This window comes from Eptatretus burgeri, chromosome 2, assembly GCF_056783735.1.
Source record: "Eptatretus burgeri isolate ZD-2024b chromosome 2, Ebu_testis_v1, whole genome shotgun sequence".
Classification (NCBI taxonomy): Eukaryota; Metazoa; Chordata; class Myxini; order Myxiniformes; family Myxinidae; genus Eptatretus; species Eptatretus burgeri.
Window position 1 is genome coordinate 154235539 of NC_140962.1, and position 17585 is coordinate 154253123.

The window sequence follows — 17585 nt, forward strand, 5'->3', positions numbered from 1 at the left end:
ATCTGATGTCGAAAATGATGTGCATATGTATACCATTATGTGTTGTCTCTGTGCCAACTACGAATAAAATTGGTCCATAGATGTCTGAGATATGGTTGTGGACGCACTCACGCATGCATGCACACGAAAATTGAGACCAAATCCATCAGCCCCCGTTTGATAAACTAAGTGCAGCGGCGGCTAATAATGCACAAGACCAATGAATATACTTGAAAAATCTTCGATTTTTAGCAAGTAACAAACAGACAGGGGTGAAAACATAACCTCCTTCCACCTTTGATGGCAGAGGTAATAACAACACAAATGACCAGGCTGAACAGTTTACGTTTTGTGTCCCACTCCCACTGATAGGCTGGATCTGGATCTGGATTTCCAAAATATAATCAGCTTGTTATTGTCACCTACCAAATCATCCACCAAGTTTCGTCTGAATCCGTCCACAAACCAAATCCAGTTTTACCTCCTTGAACAAATGCCATATTAAGGTGTATCAATAGCTTATCGTGGCGTTTTGTGGAGTCCACCTACCATAAGTAAAAAACTATTATAAACCACAAACACGGATGATTGATTACCCTTTTAAACATTCACTCCTGTTGTTAATAATAATTATTGGCAATAATAATAAGGATAATAACATGACCCCCCACCACACCCGGCGGGAGCGGGTGTACTAGTTATTTAAAACAGCCAACTTACCATTTAAATTTAAAGCTATTTCAAACTCAATCTGTGAGCATTAGAATAGGCAGGAAACCCAGAACAAAGACAGTATGTATGGGAACGAGTCCAAAATTCACCGATGCATACGAAATGCTTCTACGTAAGTTCAGGCTCAGCCCCACCATCCCAGCAAATATTTAAGGCGAGGGACTAGATAAAAATTCTCTACTTCTCTCTCTACCTCGATGGAGTGGGACTACTTCGGACATGATCTCTCTCATGGATACTTCCCAGTGTTTATTCATGCTTAACCGATGAACTGAATTTGAAACTCCACGATATTGGAGCATTTATTACTTTTATATTATCTTTATATCATGTTGTGGGAATGCCTTCTAGTGATTAAGATTGTGCAGTATAACAATAGTTATTCCCATAGTTTATATTTAGCGTAAGCATGAGGTGAAATGACCGTATTAGGAAATGTATCGTTATGTTCATAGAAATCGGCTGTTTTCCTTCGCTGCATGTTCATGTCTAAAACCGCTTCCCCTTGAAACCTTTTTAATGTCTTATCCCTCTGTAATCTGTCCTGTGTTATTTTTGGGGAGAGGCAAGAGACCGTGGGCACAAGGTTTGGTGTGAAGACGCGGTTTTGACGTAAAAGGCACACTCCTGATATATTCCCAGAACTTTCCCGAAGCTTAAGGGAGAGGCGCCTTGATTTACGGCCGACATCACCAACCAGGACAGGGCAAACAAGGCGGGACTACGTCATGGGTACAGGGCATAGCGGAAGCAATAAAAGGTTACACACATGTTCCGGATGGAGCCAGGGGATTCACATCTACCCAGTGGAGCAGTGAGCTTGTGGTTCGTGGATTCTGGCCCCATTCCATGACGGTTCATTTGCCGGTACAGCTCGGGTTGTTCCAGCATTGGCCAGATTGGGGCATGGAGCTCAGAGTCTGACCTGCTGCTGCAGAGAGGCTGCCAGATTCCTGCCTGTCCAGCCACGCATCAGTCACACAACCCACATCTGAGTCACAGAGGGTATTCCATTATCCTGTGTTTTCTCCCGTGGTGTGATTGGGGCCCAATAATCAGATAAACCAATTGGAGCAGAGGAGGAGTGGAGACAATTGTGGGAAAGTTAGTCATCACCAAGTCCAGAAGGGAGGATTTGCCATTGGGAGAAATCTGTGTTGGAAAATTCATGGATGTGGTCAGTCCCATGGAGGTCAGTCCCACAGGCAGGAATCTGGCAGCCTCTCTGCAGCAGCAGGTCAGACTCTGAGCTCCATGACCCAATCTGGCCAATGCTGGAACAACCCGAGCTGTACCGGCAAATGAACCGTCATGGAATGGGGCCAGAATCCACGAACCACAAGCTCACTGCTCCACTGGGTAGATGTGAATCCCCTGGCTCCATCCGGAACATGTGTGTAACCTTTTATTGCTTCCGCTATGCCCTGTACCCATGACGTAGTCCCGCCTTGTTTGCCCTGTCCTGGTTGGTGATGTCGGCCGTAAATCAAGGCGCCCCTCCCTTAAGCTTCGGGAAAGTTCTGGGAATATATCAGGAGTGTGCCTTTTACGTCAAAACCGCGTCTTCACACCAAACCTTGTGCCCACGGTCTCTTGCCTCTCCCCAAAAATAACACAGGACAGATTACAGTAAGTCCTTTCCTGAAGTACCATGGCTGGTGAGAAAGGTACAAACACCCAGCCAATTTATTTGGTGACAATGGAAGTCACTACCTATGAGGAAGAGAGAGTTGGGATGAGTGGTTAAAAGTTGGGCCATGATGTCTGAGAGAGATGTAGCTGAAGTTATCACTGTTTGGAGGATGGTACAACACACACACAAACAAGAGGTGTAAGGGGAGGGGAAGTTGCAGCCAAAGGTATTCCTCAGAGTTGGGAGGTGTAAGATCAATACATGGACAGTGAGAAATTGAGTTATTGATGCAAAGAGCAACTCCACCACCAGAGCGGGGTTCAGGCCGACCAAATCGGAGGAGTCAATAGCCAGGGAGAGATACTAAGGAGTCAGGGACACCCTGTGGGATGAAGGATTCTGTTAAACAGATTATTGTTGCGGACCGGGTGTCGGCCACGAGCACGACCGCTAGGTGGAGCAGTAGGGTCGACTGTACTGAACACCCGGAATCTAGATCGTACCTTTCGGAAAACTCCGACGGGTGCGGGTCCCTTACCAGACTGTGAGTTGTCAATAATTCCACCACGTGGTACAGGGTTATTTGCCAATCTTCAGAATACCTAGAGCTCCACGTGGCGATTTACCAAGTACTCACACCCTCGACGGCCCTCGTACGAGTAGAGCCATTAGCGTGCCCGACCCGTGTGCAACCCGAGTGGACGGTTGCCGAAGTTCCGTCGGTCAAAACGTACCTTTACAGCGGCAACAGCCTTTATAATTCACCAACACATGCTATGCTAAGCCAATGGAAGAAACACAGCAATGAACTGATACATTTAACAAATGTATTTATTTATAATGGGGGAAAGGGGGGAACATGCAAGAAGCAGAGTTTTCAACTAACGAGATGCAAGTATGCACAGCAAAGAGCACTTAAACAATTCCTGCTTAAAGACGGGCCCACACACAGATGCAAACGCAAAAGAAATGGACCCAAAGTGGTCTCTTTATTATCCCTTCAGCTCGGAGCAAAGACGAGCTGAGGGACGAGAAAATAGCAGGCTACCTGGGTGCACCGCGCAGCTCGACGTCCGCACCTTCCTGGAGCACCAGTCGGCCAAGAAGGAAACGGCAGCTCGACGCAAACCACGCCAGCCACAAGACGAGCCGTGAACCCGAGCACGCCAGTGACGAGATGCCTTTCGCCCAGCCTCGAGAGATGCGTTTTGAACGGCACGAATTCTTCCCCTCCGAGCTTCAGCAGATCCTCACACTCGAGCAGATTCTAATGCTTCCTCAGATCCTGACGCTCTGACAGATTCCCTCGCTCGACGTCCTTTTTATCGCTCTCGGGCACGATTCACTCCTCGTGACCCGCTCTCGGGCGTGGTTCCCTCAGGTGTGGCTCGCCTTCAGGCGCGGTCCAAGCGAACTGATTCATCACCATATTTGGGAATGGAATTCAGTCCGCTCATCGTTGGGTGGGACACGACGCATTCCCTTATTTGGCGTGCAGCCAAGCGAATCGGTTCATGACCATATTTTGGAATGGAATTCCATCCCCGAACGCATTCCGAACACACCCGCATACCAGCGGACGGAGAATGCCGAGAGCAGAGGGTCATTGTTGTTGTAGTTGTAGATGTAGGAGCCATAGTTGTTGTGAGTGATGTAAAATCCTAACTATTAAAATAACTCACAGCGCATGCACATTTATTCACCCATTAAACGAGGGACGGGGACCTTAAATAAAAACACATACTTGCCGATATAACTGTTCTACAGGACCTGTATGTTGGGTGCTCATGACTTCTAGATTCGCAACAATATGTCTGGGCTGTCAGCAGCAGCCTGTATTGAAAGATCTGTCAGGTTAGAGCAAAGGCCTTGGATGCTGGCTCCCCTGCCTTACACTTTCATGTTCCACAGTGAGGGACAGGGGAGGAGGTGTTGGGAGGGTGCTGGACTGGTGGGAGGATCGGAGGGTGAGGGAAGGGGGAGGAGGCTGGGAAGCTGCGGGATGGAGGGAAGATGGGAGAGGTAGACGGGAGCGAATATGGGAAGGAGCGGGAGGGGGGGGGGAGAGATGGGAGGGGTGGGAAAGAAGTGGAGGAAGAAGGGAGGGAGCAGAACAAGGGGGAAGCTGAGAAGGGCAGGGCAGGACGAGGTGGGGGGGGGATGCAGGATGAGGGGAAGCCGAGAGAGGAAGGACGAGGGGAAGCCAAGAGGGGGAAGCATTGAGGAGGTGGGTTGTGGTATGGTACCCACTGAGATTGCCAGGCCGGTGGCGTTTAACATGCAATGACCCAGCGGTTCACCATGTATGGCGAGGCCAACCCAGGTCAGTAGTCTGAGGTTGCTGGCAGAACGCCCATCGCCGACTCCGACAGGTTCCCCTGAGAGGACCATGCTGCACGCAGTGAGTCGCATGTACCGTGGAGAAATTCATGGAGTACCGTGTTATGTCATAGTACTCCACGAATTTACATTTTTTATGAAGACACGTTTTTTTTCATTTTCCAAGTGATACTTCACCATTGAGAGATGGGGCTAAAAAAGGATATACAACATGATATTTCAAAAAGTTGGGGACGATTTATGACAAAACTTGGTGGATGAGTTGGTTTGATGACACGAACAAGCCGATTCGATTTTGTTTCAGGTCCGAATCCATATCTGGCCTATCAGTGGGATACAAAACGTAAACTGTTCAGCCTGGCGGAGGTATGCGCTCCACTGAGTGCCATTCTTGTTGTCCCCATGTTGCTTCAAAAAAAATAAAAACAAAGAAACAAACAAAAAAAACTTTATTTTTCCATTCCACAACGATCTCATTCGACTTGAATTTCCTTCTGCCTGTATTTCCTGTACCACTCCATTCTTTTTTCCTCCTTTTCTCAATATCTCCAAACTGAATCTTCATTGAATATAAACATTTTTTTCCCTTTAAAATCATTTAAAAACACTTAAAATGCTTCACTCCCCATATTTCTCCGTCAGAAGTAAAAAAAAAAATTCCTCATGTGTTCTTCTTCACAACGATCCATTCCTCTTCTTTTCTTCTTCACAAAGATTATTTTCCAAAACTGTCTGTCAGCTAAGGGCTTGGTCCACCAACCATCCTCCTGCACCGACAGCACCACCCTTCTCCATACCTTCAACAAACATTCTTACCTCCCATCCCATGATATTTATCTCCATTTGTCCAATTTGGGAATTTGAAATATGCATCTCTCCACGTTGTCTCCTCTTTCTGCTTCCCGCGGACCAAACCTACTCAAAGCTTCATATCCCCCCTTTCTGCATCCCTCCTCACCCTACCCTCTCCATGTTTTCCACCCACCCCACCCCTTAAAGCCTCCCCCTCAACCTTCCCCTGTAAAACATCCCCCCACCCACCCCCATCATGTACCGTCCAAATTCCTCCCCCCCCCAACTATGTGAACCTCAAGCATCTGAGGTCTCTGCTCCAGTGCTCCAACCTGACAGAACTCTCAATCTCGGCCGCTGTTGATAAACCAGACATTATCTGTTTAACAGAATCCTTCCTCCTACAGGACGTCCCTGACTCCTAAGTGTCTCTCCCTAGCTATTGTCTCCTCTGATTTGAGAATCCTGAATCCCACCCCGACAGTGGAGTTTCAGTTTAAATCTTGAACTCCATGTCTCACTGCACCTGTCACCCCCTAAAACCAGAATACTTTTGTCTGCACTTTCCCCTTCACAACCACTTATTGTTATTTGATTCTGCACTTTTAAAAGTGCATTCATGCGTCTTTCATGCATTCGTCATAAATGAGCCACAGGATTTGTCCTCAATCTTGGTTTCCAAATGGACAGAAGCTCATGTGGTCTGTTTCCTCAGATACCCTGTTTGCTAAATTTGAGGAAAGAACCTCAGCACACCAAGCTCTCCCATCGCTTCAGCCGCTGCAAGGAGAAACACAAGACTTGGGGTTTTGGATGGGCATGTAAATGGGACAGGGAAGTGTGATCGTGAAGCGGGAGAACCGGGAAAGATAAAGACAACTACGGCAAATGTGATACGAAGCTAACCCCAGCTGTTTTTTTTTTTTGATCAGCCACTCTGGAAAACAAATATTTGTCCTCATTTGGTTGAACTTGAGATCCAGCAATGGAGCTCAGTTTTCAATGAGTCTTGGTTCATGACCTTTAACCCCATTACATCTGTACCCTCATTCTCATCCCACCAATAGTCCAGCTGCCCCATCCCCCCTCCATCTAACCAACCCCTTCCATTCATCCTGATGCCACCGTCCCTCTGCATGCATCTCTCCACCTCCCCACAACTTCCACCTGTACTCCCTGCACTACATTTTGTCATCCCAAATAAGAGAACAGTACTGTCTCCCAGGACATATCTTGGGCATTTGACATAGTATGGTATTCTCCTCTGCCCAAAGCTCACTGCTTGCAGCATACAAGACCACTTTCATAACTGGCTTTCTGACTTCCTCCACCCATTAAGTCAATGCGTGGCTTTCAATGGAATCCATTTTCTCCCTTTGTAGGCCGGTTCTTAATCTTTTTAGGCCGCGACCCGAATCTAAAACATTGGATATGCTGGAAACACGTGGCTTCAAAAACAAAATCCAAATATAAAAAAGTGAACAAATATTTATAGCTCACATGGAACGTAGTTCCGGGGAGCTTATGGGATAGCGCATCATCCGTCCGTCTGTACGTCCGTCCACATATACTTGCAACTTCTTCTCTAAAACTGCAGTTACAGTTTTGATGAAACTTTACCACGACCTTCATCACCTGTGATGTACCAAAGATTGTTCACACCATAAAAAAAAAAAAATTGGGGTCTAAGCATGTCAAAAGGGGCATTGCCCCCAAAAAGAGGTATTTGCTTTCTTTTCTGAAACCACACACGCAATTTCGATGAAACTTGACCACAACCTTCATCTCCCGTGATGTACCAAAGTTTTTTCACGTCATTAAAAAACAAGTCCATAGCTATTTGCAGCACTTTCTTCTCTGTTACATATTTTGTGGGTCACCCATGCCAACCAGTGGTTCCCTGGTTATCTTATCCAGCCGCTACCAGGTGAGTACCCTGGGGTATTGCCTCTATGTTTTTAATCACTGTCACAACCAACTTTCTGAAATTGATTAACTTCCAGCCAGGATTCAGTCAAGTGTGGTCTAAACCTAATTTTATTAACAAAGACAATACAAAGCGATGCTCATACATCAGAGCAACACTGTACAAAGAAAGAGGTGACTGGCTTATTCTTCCTGTTTCACTCTTCTTATCCTCTTTCACCATATTCATATGTTTAGAACCATCTCATGTTAATGAGATGGTTCCAAATGCAGAAGTCACTATCATTTTCACTGAACACTGACGATCTCTCCAGGGGTTTTATAATCTAATTTCAAGCATTAACACTCGTCACATATAACTATATATTTACAACTCATGTCAAGCTCAATATACATTATAACATCCAAAATAATAAGCAATTTGTTACACCATGAAATGCAGGTTTTCCAGCATTAATGTGTACAGAACATCAACACACGGTTTAGCAAAATCTTTCCCAAATAGGCTGTGACATAATACCCCTCCTCAAGAAAACTCTCAATGTTCATTGTTGACAAAAATTACTTGACAAAACCGTCAAGAAACATGATGAAAAAAATAATAGGAATCCATCTATCAGCTCGTAAGAATATGTTTGGAGATAATGGTGAAGACGTCCTGATCAAGTAATCTGCCCCAACATTCTTTGTTCCGTTGAATCATATTGTAAACCGAGTTTTGCACAAACATGGTCCATCTCATGATATCATCATTAAGAAACTTTACCTTAACCATGTGCAGCAATGTCTGGCGATCAATTAAAAAAAAAAATTCGTCTCATTGAGATAGATCGTAAATCTTGTAATGGCCAACAAAAAAGCAAGACCATCTTTCTCCATGGTAGAGTAGTTTTTCTTTTGGTTCATCAGCTCTGATTGCCAAACCCGCAGGTATGAGTTTGTAATTGTGTCGCTGTAAAAGAACAGCTCCAATGCCGGTGTTAGAAGTATTTTTCATGAGCATAAATGGTGTACTAGGATCCGGTAGCCTCAAGCTGGGTTTGTTGAGTTGCTTGAGGGTCATGTCGACCTTCATCAGACACGATGCCTTGCTAGGTTGACCCTTCATGGTTAAATTCGTAAGTGGCATCGAGATGGTCGCATAACTAGCGATGCAATCCTGGAAGTATCCGTTTGACCTGCAGCGGTTCTCCAACACATCAGTGGCAGCCCCTTCAAAGATGGTTGAAGGTTTCTGTGGCTCCTCGCTTTTCCTCACCCCACTTCCCTTGGAGATGCCAGCTTATTGATGAAACAATTCAAAGCAGGTTATTTCTCAAATTTACAGCAATGACATTTCAATGAGGGATGAACTCGTTTCTTTTTAGGATAAGAACTTTGATTCTTGGTTCTGTTGCTCAAAGCACATCTCCAGACATTTCTCCAGAAGCAAGTGGTTGCAACTCTTGTCTTTTATGGTTACTAATGTCAAAAAGGCAACTTCACAGAGATAGCTCATGGAGGAAAGGAGTCAAATTTTATTGGCCAGTTTGGGGTCTATCGGCATGCATGAGTGAATTCAGATGGAAAGCGACGTTTCCTCTCTGAAACTTGTTTCACTGTTGCCTCATCTATGAACTCGCAGAACGTTGCTTGGGTTTCTTCAAGGACATCATTCACATTGAGTGCTGGACTTCTGGAAAAAAGAAGGCCATCTCATCGACCTTCCTCTGCAAAGTTTAATGAAGGTCCCAGAGAATAATTGGGGAACTATTGATTTGTTTGCTTGACTTCCATTGATGCGGGAAAGGTGTTGGAGACATTAAGGAATGGATAGGGAATAATTTCAAATTATTTAAAGGCAGTCAGCATGGATTTCCCAAAGCAAGATCATGTTTAATAAATTTAGTGGAAGTAGTGTCTCTAGACTTTCGGAAGGCATTTGATAAGGTGCCACAAAGGAGGTTGTTGGCCAAAGTGAGGGCTTGTAGAGTGGCTGGTAAAGTAACTAACTGGATTGGAAACTGGATTAGTGATCGTGAACAAAGAGTGGCTGTGAGTGGGAGGATGGCTTGCTTGAAAGATGTAAGTAGCGGTGTACCTCAGGGATCACTCCTGGGACTATTAATATTAAATAATTTACATCAATGATTTGGACAGTGGGGTTAAGAGTAGGTTTTCCAAATTTGCAGATGACACTAAGCTTGGAGGTAAGGTAGATAGCAGATGGGCTAGTGATCAGATTTAGGAACGTATTGATACTTTCACGGATTGCACGAAAGATTGGCAAATGCAGTTTAACATAAAGAAATGTAAGGTGCTGGGAATGAGGAAGAATAATGAAAATAGAGATTACATGAGGCAAGGGACAATCTTTGAGCATGTCACATAGAAGCATCCAGGGGTGGTAATATATATATATATATATATATATATGTGAAGGCCAGAGGAAGGGGGTGGGGGAAAGGGGCTAAGCTGACAACACAGTGCCAAGCAGCGAAAGGTAAAGCAAACAGAGTTTACAGTTGTTTTGTCGGGGTTAAGTTTTAAATTAAAGGTCGTATTAATATCATGCAGGAGGTCGGCTTCATCGAGAATATTGTGTACAATTTTCATCACCACATATGAGGAAGGAAACAGTTGAAGGAGACAGGACTTTACACATTGCAGAAAACCATGAGAAACAGTTGAAGGATACATGACTTCACACATTGGAGAGCTTGTTATTGCGAGGTTTGATAAAGATGCTAATGAAAAGTGTGGACAAGATTTTTCAGCAGAGTAGACAGTGATAGGACCAGCGGGCATACCTCAAAGGTAAAGAAGAGGAGAGTTAGGACAGTTTTAAGGTAGGGGTCTTCGAGTTGAAGAGTGGTTAATGCATGGAATGCTCTCCCTGGAAAGGTCATGGCAGTTGAGGGGGTGGATATGTATAAATGGGAATTAGATAGATACCTGGATAAATTAGAGATGGAGGAGTACTGGGATATAAGAAGTTGCCGTTAGCTTGTGTGGATGGGTGATGAGACTGGGGTTGATACAGCACAGACAAGATAAGCCGAATGGCTTCCTCCTGCACCAAGTTCATGTGTGTTCTTGTCTCAAGTCATTCCGAATTTCTTAAGAAAGTCGAGAAAGATGCGAGGACATTTCCTTTTTTCATCAGTGATCGCATTTTCTTCATCTTCCAAGACTTCTTCATCATCATACTTACAAATAAATTTGGAACTCCATAAGTGAGATGTGGTGGATCCAATAATCAGATTGTTATTATTAATAGAATGCCTTTCTTTAAGATGGGTTTGTGTGGAGGTAATGCAGACATGTCAATTGAATTGAGAAGGTCCACAGGGAAAGTAACTGCTTCTTTTTCAGTGAGAGCAGTTTGTTGACATGTATTGTGGCTATTCACCTGGGAAGTCATTGATGAGCTCTACATTTAAAGCACTGACCATCAGATTGAGTTGTGCTCATGTGGCTCGTTTACCCGGCAACTTAGTATCATCAGCATGGTCTTGAATGTCTGCACACACATTTTTGTCAGGTCCTGTGCTCTATCTGGAAGAGTTCCAAATTTATCTGTAAATAAAATATCGGATGGGTCAGTGACATGATAAGTGGCGCTCCTTTCGTGAGCAGCAGGTTTGCAAAGGTTTCGGCATTTGCAACACCTTGGAGATGGGCCCTCGTGTTATATTAGTGTATCGTTGCACAGATCTTTTATGATGTTGTTGCTCACATTTTGTTTGACGTTAATGATTTCTTTCTTGATCTTTTACGAATCTTGAAGAGCATTGCTCTTCACTTTCAGAGTGCCTTCACGCACGTTGTTGTTCTCGTGGTTTTGCCAATCTTGCAGTGCGTTGCTCTTCACTTTTAGAGTTCCTTCGTGCCGATTGTTGTTCTCGTCGCTTGGCCAATCTTGCAGTGCGTTGCTCTTCACTTTCAGAGTTCCTCTTTTTACGCTGTTGTTCTCGTCGTTTTGCCAATTGTGTAGTGTGTTGCTCTTCACTTTTAGAGTTCCTCTGTGCACGTTGTTGTTCTCGTCGTTTGGCCAATCTTGCAGTGCATTGCTCTTCACTTTTAGAGTTTCTTCGTGCCCATTGTTGTTCTCGTCGTTTGGCCAATCTTGCTGTGCGTTTCTCTTCACTTTCAGAGTTCCTCTGTGCACGTTGTTGTTCTCGTTGTTTTGCCAATTGTGCAGCACGTTGCTTTTCACTTTTGGATTTCCTTCTTGCCCATTGTTGCTCTCGTCGTTTGGCCAATCTTGTAATGCGTTGCTCTTCACTTTCAGAGTTCCGCTGTGAACAGTGTTGTTCGCGCTGTTTTGCCAATCGTGTCATGCGTTGTTCTTCACTTTCAGAGTTCCTATGTGCACGTTGTTGTTCTCGTTGTTTTGCCAATCTTGCATTGCGTTGCGCTTCACTTTCAGAGTTCCTTTGTGCACATTGTTGTTTTCGTTGTTTGGTCAATCGAATAGTGCGTTGCTCTTCATTTTCAGAGTTCCTTCTTGCACGTTGTTGTTCTCGCTGTTTTTCCAAGAGTGTCATGTGTTCCACTTCGCCTACAGATGTCCTTCACACACATTGATGTTCTGTTAATTGTGTCGAGTATTGCTCCTCTCCTTCAGATATCATTCATACAAGTTGCGCTATGCTACGAGTTGAGCTCGTGTCTGTGCAGGAGGCAAGGAATCCCAAGATTGTGCTCTCTCTTACGGGAGAGTAATACCCCCTCCCTCTGGTGGGGGTCAGCAAAGCACTTGCACTATATCATGTGTGCAGTGTAAAATTGCAAGTCATCTCAACAGTATACTTGTAATACTCTTCCACCACTACCGGGTGGTGCTATACGGTACATATCGTGGTTGATGACAAATAGACATCCACCTACCGTGTTTTTCGGTTTTATTAAACACACATGATAGTGTAATCTGACATAAAAAAGAAATGTGCAATTTGGTGTCTGCTTGTCTACAAGTCTGCGACCGATGCATCTGGTCGTTATTTATCCAATCTCAACCAAACTTGCCAGGGGAGTCAAGGGGAACAAGACAAATGTTTTAGATATTTGGTTTGCCCCTTCCACCTTCCCCCTCCGCCCCCCCCATCCCCGGAGGTTCTGAAAGTGGGGCTGATAAATTTTCTATGTAAATGTGTACCGTGTAGCACTGCTTCCGGTGGTGATGCGAGAGGGCATTATGAGTGACGCTTCAGAGGCCTTAATTCTATCATGGGTAAGAGGCCTTCATCTTATTTTCGCAGTCGCTTAACCTATGTTTCTTTAAACCTGACTGCAAAAAAATCCAGAGGAATTCCCATGTTTTATTGCCTTTTTCTGCCTTGGAAAACACCATGTTAAGGTGTATACATAACAGCTTGAGCATCATGCCATGTTATTTTGGTGTTTTTCCAAGGCCACTTCCAATTACAAAAGTAATAACAACAGCAATAATGATAAAAACATAATAATAACATCAACAACTAGAAAGCATCTGAAAATGCAAAGTCCATCAACTTTGTATTCAGACTTCTTCTTCTTCTTCCATAGGCTAAACACAACGAAAACAGCTAAAACATGAAAATTGACAATTTTACGCAACCTTGACCTTGGACCTTTTGATAAAAAAAACAAACACAACAAAACAATCGGCTTCTGGCTTTTGATTGGTTAACCAATTCAGTGACCCAATTTGCAAATTCTTAAAATTTCAGGTCAATTGGATGAAAACTGACCATTTTATGTGATGCTTACCTTTGACGTTTTGACCAAACTATTAATTTGTCTTCTCCATATTCTCAATACAAAGTTTTGTTGAAAATTTTATGATAAAATCTGAAATGGTCAAAAAGTTACGGCCCAGACAGACACACACAGACACAAACACACACATAAATCAACTGGCAGTACCAGTTTTCCAATACAGCTGCGGAATAGTAAACTCGCCACAAGCGGAAATCAGAAAACTAGATATCAGAACAAGGAAACTCCTCACTATCAACAAAATGTTCCACAAAAATCAGTGCATCCCGAGAAGACACCTGCTGAGTAAAGAAGGAGGTGGCGGCCTGATGGAACTCAATCAAGTGCACAGAGTAACGCTGTAGGATTAGCAGAGCACGTGAATAGTTCAACAGATTACCAAATACAATTTGTAAACATAAAATACTGAACACAATTTTTACACAAGCATGAACACAACAAACAAGAAAAGGGTATCTCTCACTCACCTTGCAAAAAGTTTCCAAAAACAAGTGCGTATAGAAGATGACACACACCAAACCGAAACAGCAAGACAAACAGCCCCAATGATTACAAAAAAGACAAAATACAAATACAAGACGAAATATCAACAAGAGATATGGTGACAACTGGGAGAAAGACAAAAGAGCAGGGAATTTTTATTCATATATATATATATATATATATATATATATATATATATATATATATATATATATATATATATATATATATATATATATACATACATACATACATACATACATATATATATATATATATATATATATATATATATATATATATATATATACATACATAAAAAAAATATATATATAAAAAATATATATAAAAAATATATACATATATATATAAATATATATATATATATATATATATATATATATATATATATATAAAAGGGTGCATCAAACGCCCCCTTTTTTGCAAAAGTTTGAAAAACATAACGGCGATAAGACAGCTCTGTTCGAATACATGAAAAAACATTTCTCATTTTTTTTTGAGAATTTTCGGTCATCATCTTGGGGGTCCCACATCGGGGTCAAAGTTCAGGCACGCAGCTCCTGCGCATTTTTCAGAATAAGTGTTATTTTTCACTGTATAGTGATCAAAACTTGTCTGGTGGTGAAAGAATTCTGAAATATCAATGTACTGCTCCTTTGGTGATGTTTGTAACACTGTGCTGCTACTTCTGATGTAACACTGGTGATGAGGAATCCTCATCTGTGCTGCTACCAAACTCAACTGTCTGGAATAGTTTATCCACTTCTTCAGTTGATTTTCTAGCTCTGAGTTCGGATAACTTTGCTTCTTCACGGATTTTCTCCGTCTTCTTCTTTAAAATATTGTTCTAACATCCGAAACTCGCCACACGGTCACTCATCATAGATTGTAGGAAGGCTTTATCCTCTTCATTCGTAATCAGTTGCTCTACATTTTTCGGCCATAAAACGAATGTTGTTTTCAAATCTTCTAATTCCTTGTCTATCCTTTCTCTATCCTTTCCAGTTCCAGATGAGCGTCTCGATTTCGGTATTTCTCGTAGCTTAGCATTGGAACGAACCAATTTAATTATTTTGTCAGACGCACTTTTAGGTGCGATCATTGGGATATGTCCTTTTTTATAAAAAGGTTCTAATTTTCCAAGTACTATTTTTGCGAGAGCGGCTTTTGTGTAATTGTGATTGCATGCAAGGTCCTGATGATACTTGAAACATCGGATGACTTGTTCCTTTGTTGGTAATCTCGTCCCTGTGATATTCGCGTCCTCTGCAACAATCTTTCCTCCGAGTCCGAAGACTGCGCCGTCTCGCCTAGTTTCCATGTGAGATTCCTTTCTGAAAGATATAATGATTAGTAATAGTGAGGTTTCGCCTATTCATGCCAGTACGAAGGACAAAGTATGAAAGCGTGCCAGCATCACTCTAGTCCTTTCAACTAACCACAAGAATTGATAATGCAGGCAGTGTTTCTGCACTCATCACTCAGTAGTATGCAATAATTATCACCAGAGAAGTCAAATCATCTCAGAAAATCGTCCAAACTTTTACATTCATGATCTGCCACGTGTCAAATTCTCCGGGAAAACACAATTTCTAGGAAAAAAAATACCATTTTCCAGGAAACTGTGCAAATAAATTACAAGCCAACCATGTTACAAACATCACCAAAGGAGCAGTATATTGATATGTCAGAATTATTTCACCACCAAACAAGTTTCGATCACTATACAGTGAAAAATAACACTTATTCTGAAAAATGCGCAGGAACAAGTGCCTGAACTTTGACCCCGATGTGCACCCCCAAGATGATGACGGAAAATTCTGAAAAAAAAAGAGAAATGTTTTTTCATGTATTTGAACACATCTGTCCTATCGCCATTATGTTTTTCAAACTTTCGCAAAAAAGGGGCGTTTGATGCACCCTAATATATATACATATATATATATATATATATATATATATATACACATATATAAATATATACTTCCATATACATATATATATATATATATACATATTATATATACTAGTGCGGGCCCATAGGTGCGGGCCTGTAGGTGCGTGCGAGTATGTGCAGCTTCGTTCCTTCGCTCTCGTAAACGATGACTGGATTGGGGCATTGTTTCAATTAGATCAGACCAACCGTATCATAAATGGCCATAACTTTGGAAAAACCTGGGAAACATACTCAGGTCCCCAGCGTCAATTGTGACGTCATATCAAACGAAGAAGAAGAAGAATTGTGACGCCCCCTCTCTCTCTCCCCCCTCTCTCTCTCTCCCCCCTCTCTCACCCATAGTCTCGCCCCTCCTCTCTCTCCCCCCTCCTCTCTTGCCCCTCTCTCTCGCCCCCACTCTCATCCCCCCTCTCACGTCCCCTTCTTTCGCCACCTCCTCTCTCCCCCTCTCTTGTATTGTGACACCCCTTCTCTCTCCCTCCCCTATCTCGCCCCCTCTCTCTCGCCCCCCTCTCTCCCTCCCCTCCTCGCCCCCTCTCTCCTTCCCCTCTCTCGCCCCTCCTCTCTCCCTCCCCTCTCTCGCCCCTCCTCTCTCCCCCCTCCTCTCTCGCCCCCTCTCTCCCCCCTCCTCTCTCGCTCCTCTCTCTGTAAATGTATTCACAAATGTCTACCAAGCACAACAATTAATTCAAATCTTGGGATTAATTAATAATTTGAACAATTAATTCAAACCTTGGGAAAAAACAACTTTCAAACCCTGGAAAACACTTGGGAAACAAAAAATAAATAAATAAATATTGTGACGTCATAGCACCGTGTCCCGTCATTGGTTGACAGACGTTATTGGTCATTATTGGTTGACAGACAATATATAGGTCGTTATCGGTTGACAGACATTGGTCATTGTATCACATTATTATTTTTATTACTGCCAATTATTGTGCTATTATTATTATTATTATTATTAATTTGGGAAAAAAATGGCATGATAATGTGGAACGACACTTCAGCTGCGATATATATATATACACCTTTCCAACACTGAAAAAAACAATAAAATGGCCGTAACCTGGGAACCGCTCGTCTGATTAATATCAAACCTTGAAAAGGCACATCCGCGGGTCCCCGGCAATATTCCTGGCAAGTTTCAATCAGATCGGACCGGTGGTTGTCGAGAAACGGCGGTCGCAGACAGACGAACAGACAGACATACACACACAGAGATTGCTGGAATTATATATACTAGTACGTGCCCGTAAAAAAAAAAAAAATTCATAAATAAATATTCAAACCGCGAGCAAAAAACAACAACCACACAGGCCGTTTCTTCACTCTCGCGTGCTCGTACGTGCGTGGCCCAGAAGTTCGCATATCACAGTTACGATTATTTGCAATTTAGTTTTAATGACCAATTATTCAATTAGCGCCAACGTATTTTGCCTTTTCGCAATGTCGTCGCAAGGAAAAACAAAAAGAGAAGAGAAGAGAGAAAAAAAATTCTACTTCCTGGTTTGGAGCATACCAGCTCACTCTGATGTTACCGAAATTTATACACTGTCTAATATGAAAACGATCATAACTTGGGGCATTGTGTTTATTTATAAATGCGCATAAGAAATCGAGAAATTATTAGAATACATAAAGTCATCACTCTCCGGAAGCCCGTACGTTATAACCCGTAATGGGGAGCGGGGCTGAGGTTCCCTTCCCCCATCGGCCACGCCCACGCAACAACGTGTCTTGTCATTGGTTGGTAAATAAATGGCCATTATTGGGAGGCACTTGTCCAATTCATATCAAACCTTGAAAAGGCACATCCTCAGGTCCCCAGCAATATATCTGGCAAGTTTCAATTAGATCGGACCTGTGGTTGTCGAGAAACGGCGGCCACAGACACACATACAGACACACAGATTGCTGGAATTATATATATATATATATATATATATATATATATATATATATATATATATATATATA

At 42.8% G+C, this 17585-nt stretch overlaps 1 protein-coding gene across 1 annotated transcript in view; it reads right to left on the reverse strand.

Annotated features, from left to right (window-relative positions):
- Positions 1–5776: 5776 nt before the first annotated feature.
- The window catches only part of LOC147033621 (uncharacterized), a 38711-nt gene continuing 26902 nt past the window's right edge, over positions 5777–17585 (reverse strand). Inside the window, exon 5 of the mRNA XM_085857549.1 lies at positions 5777–11956. Within this exon, the coding sequence (XP_085713675.1) occupies positions 11200–11956 (757 nt within the window). The 3' untranslated portion in view covers positions 5777–11199. The remainder of the gene's footprint in view (positions 11957–17585) is intronic.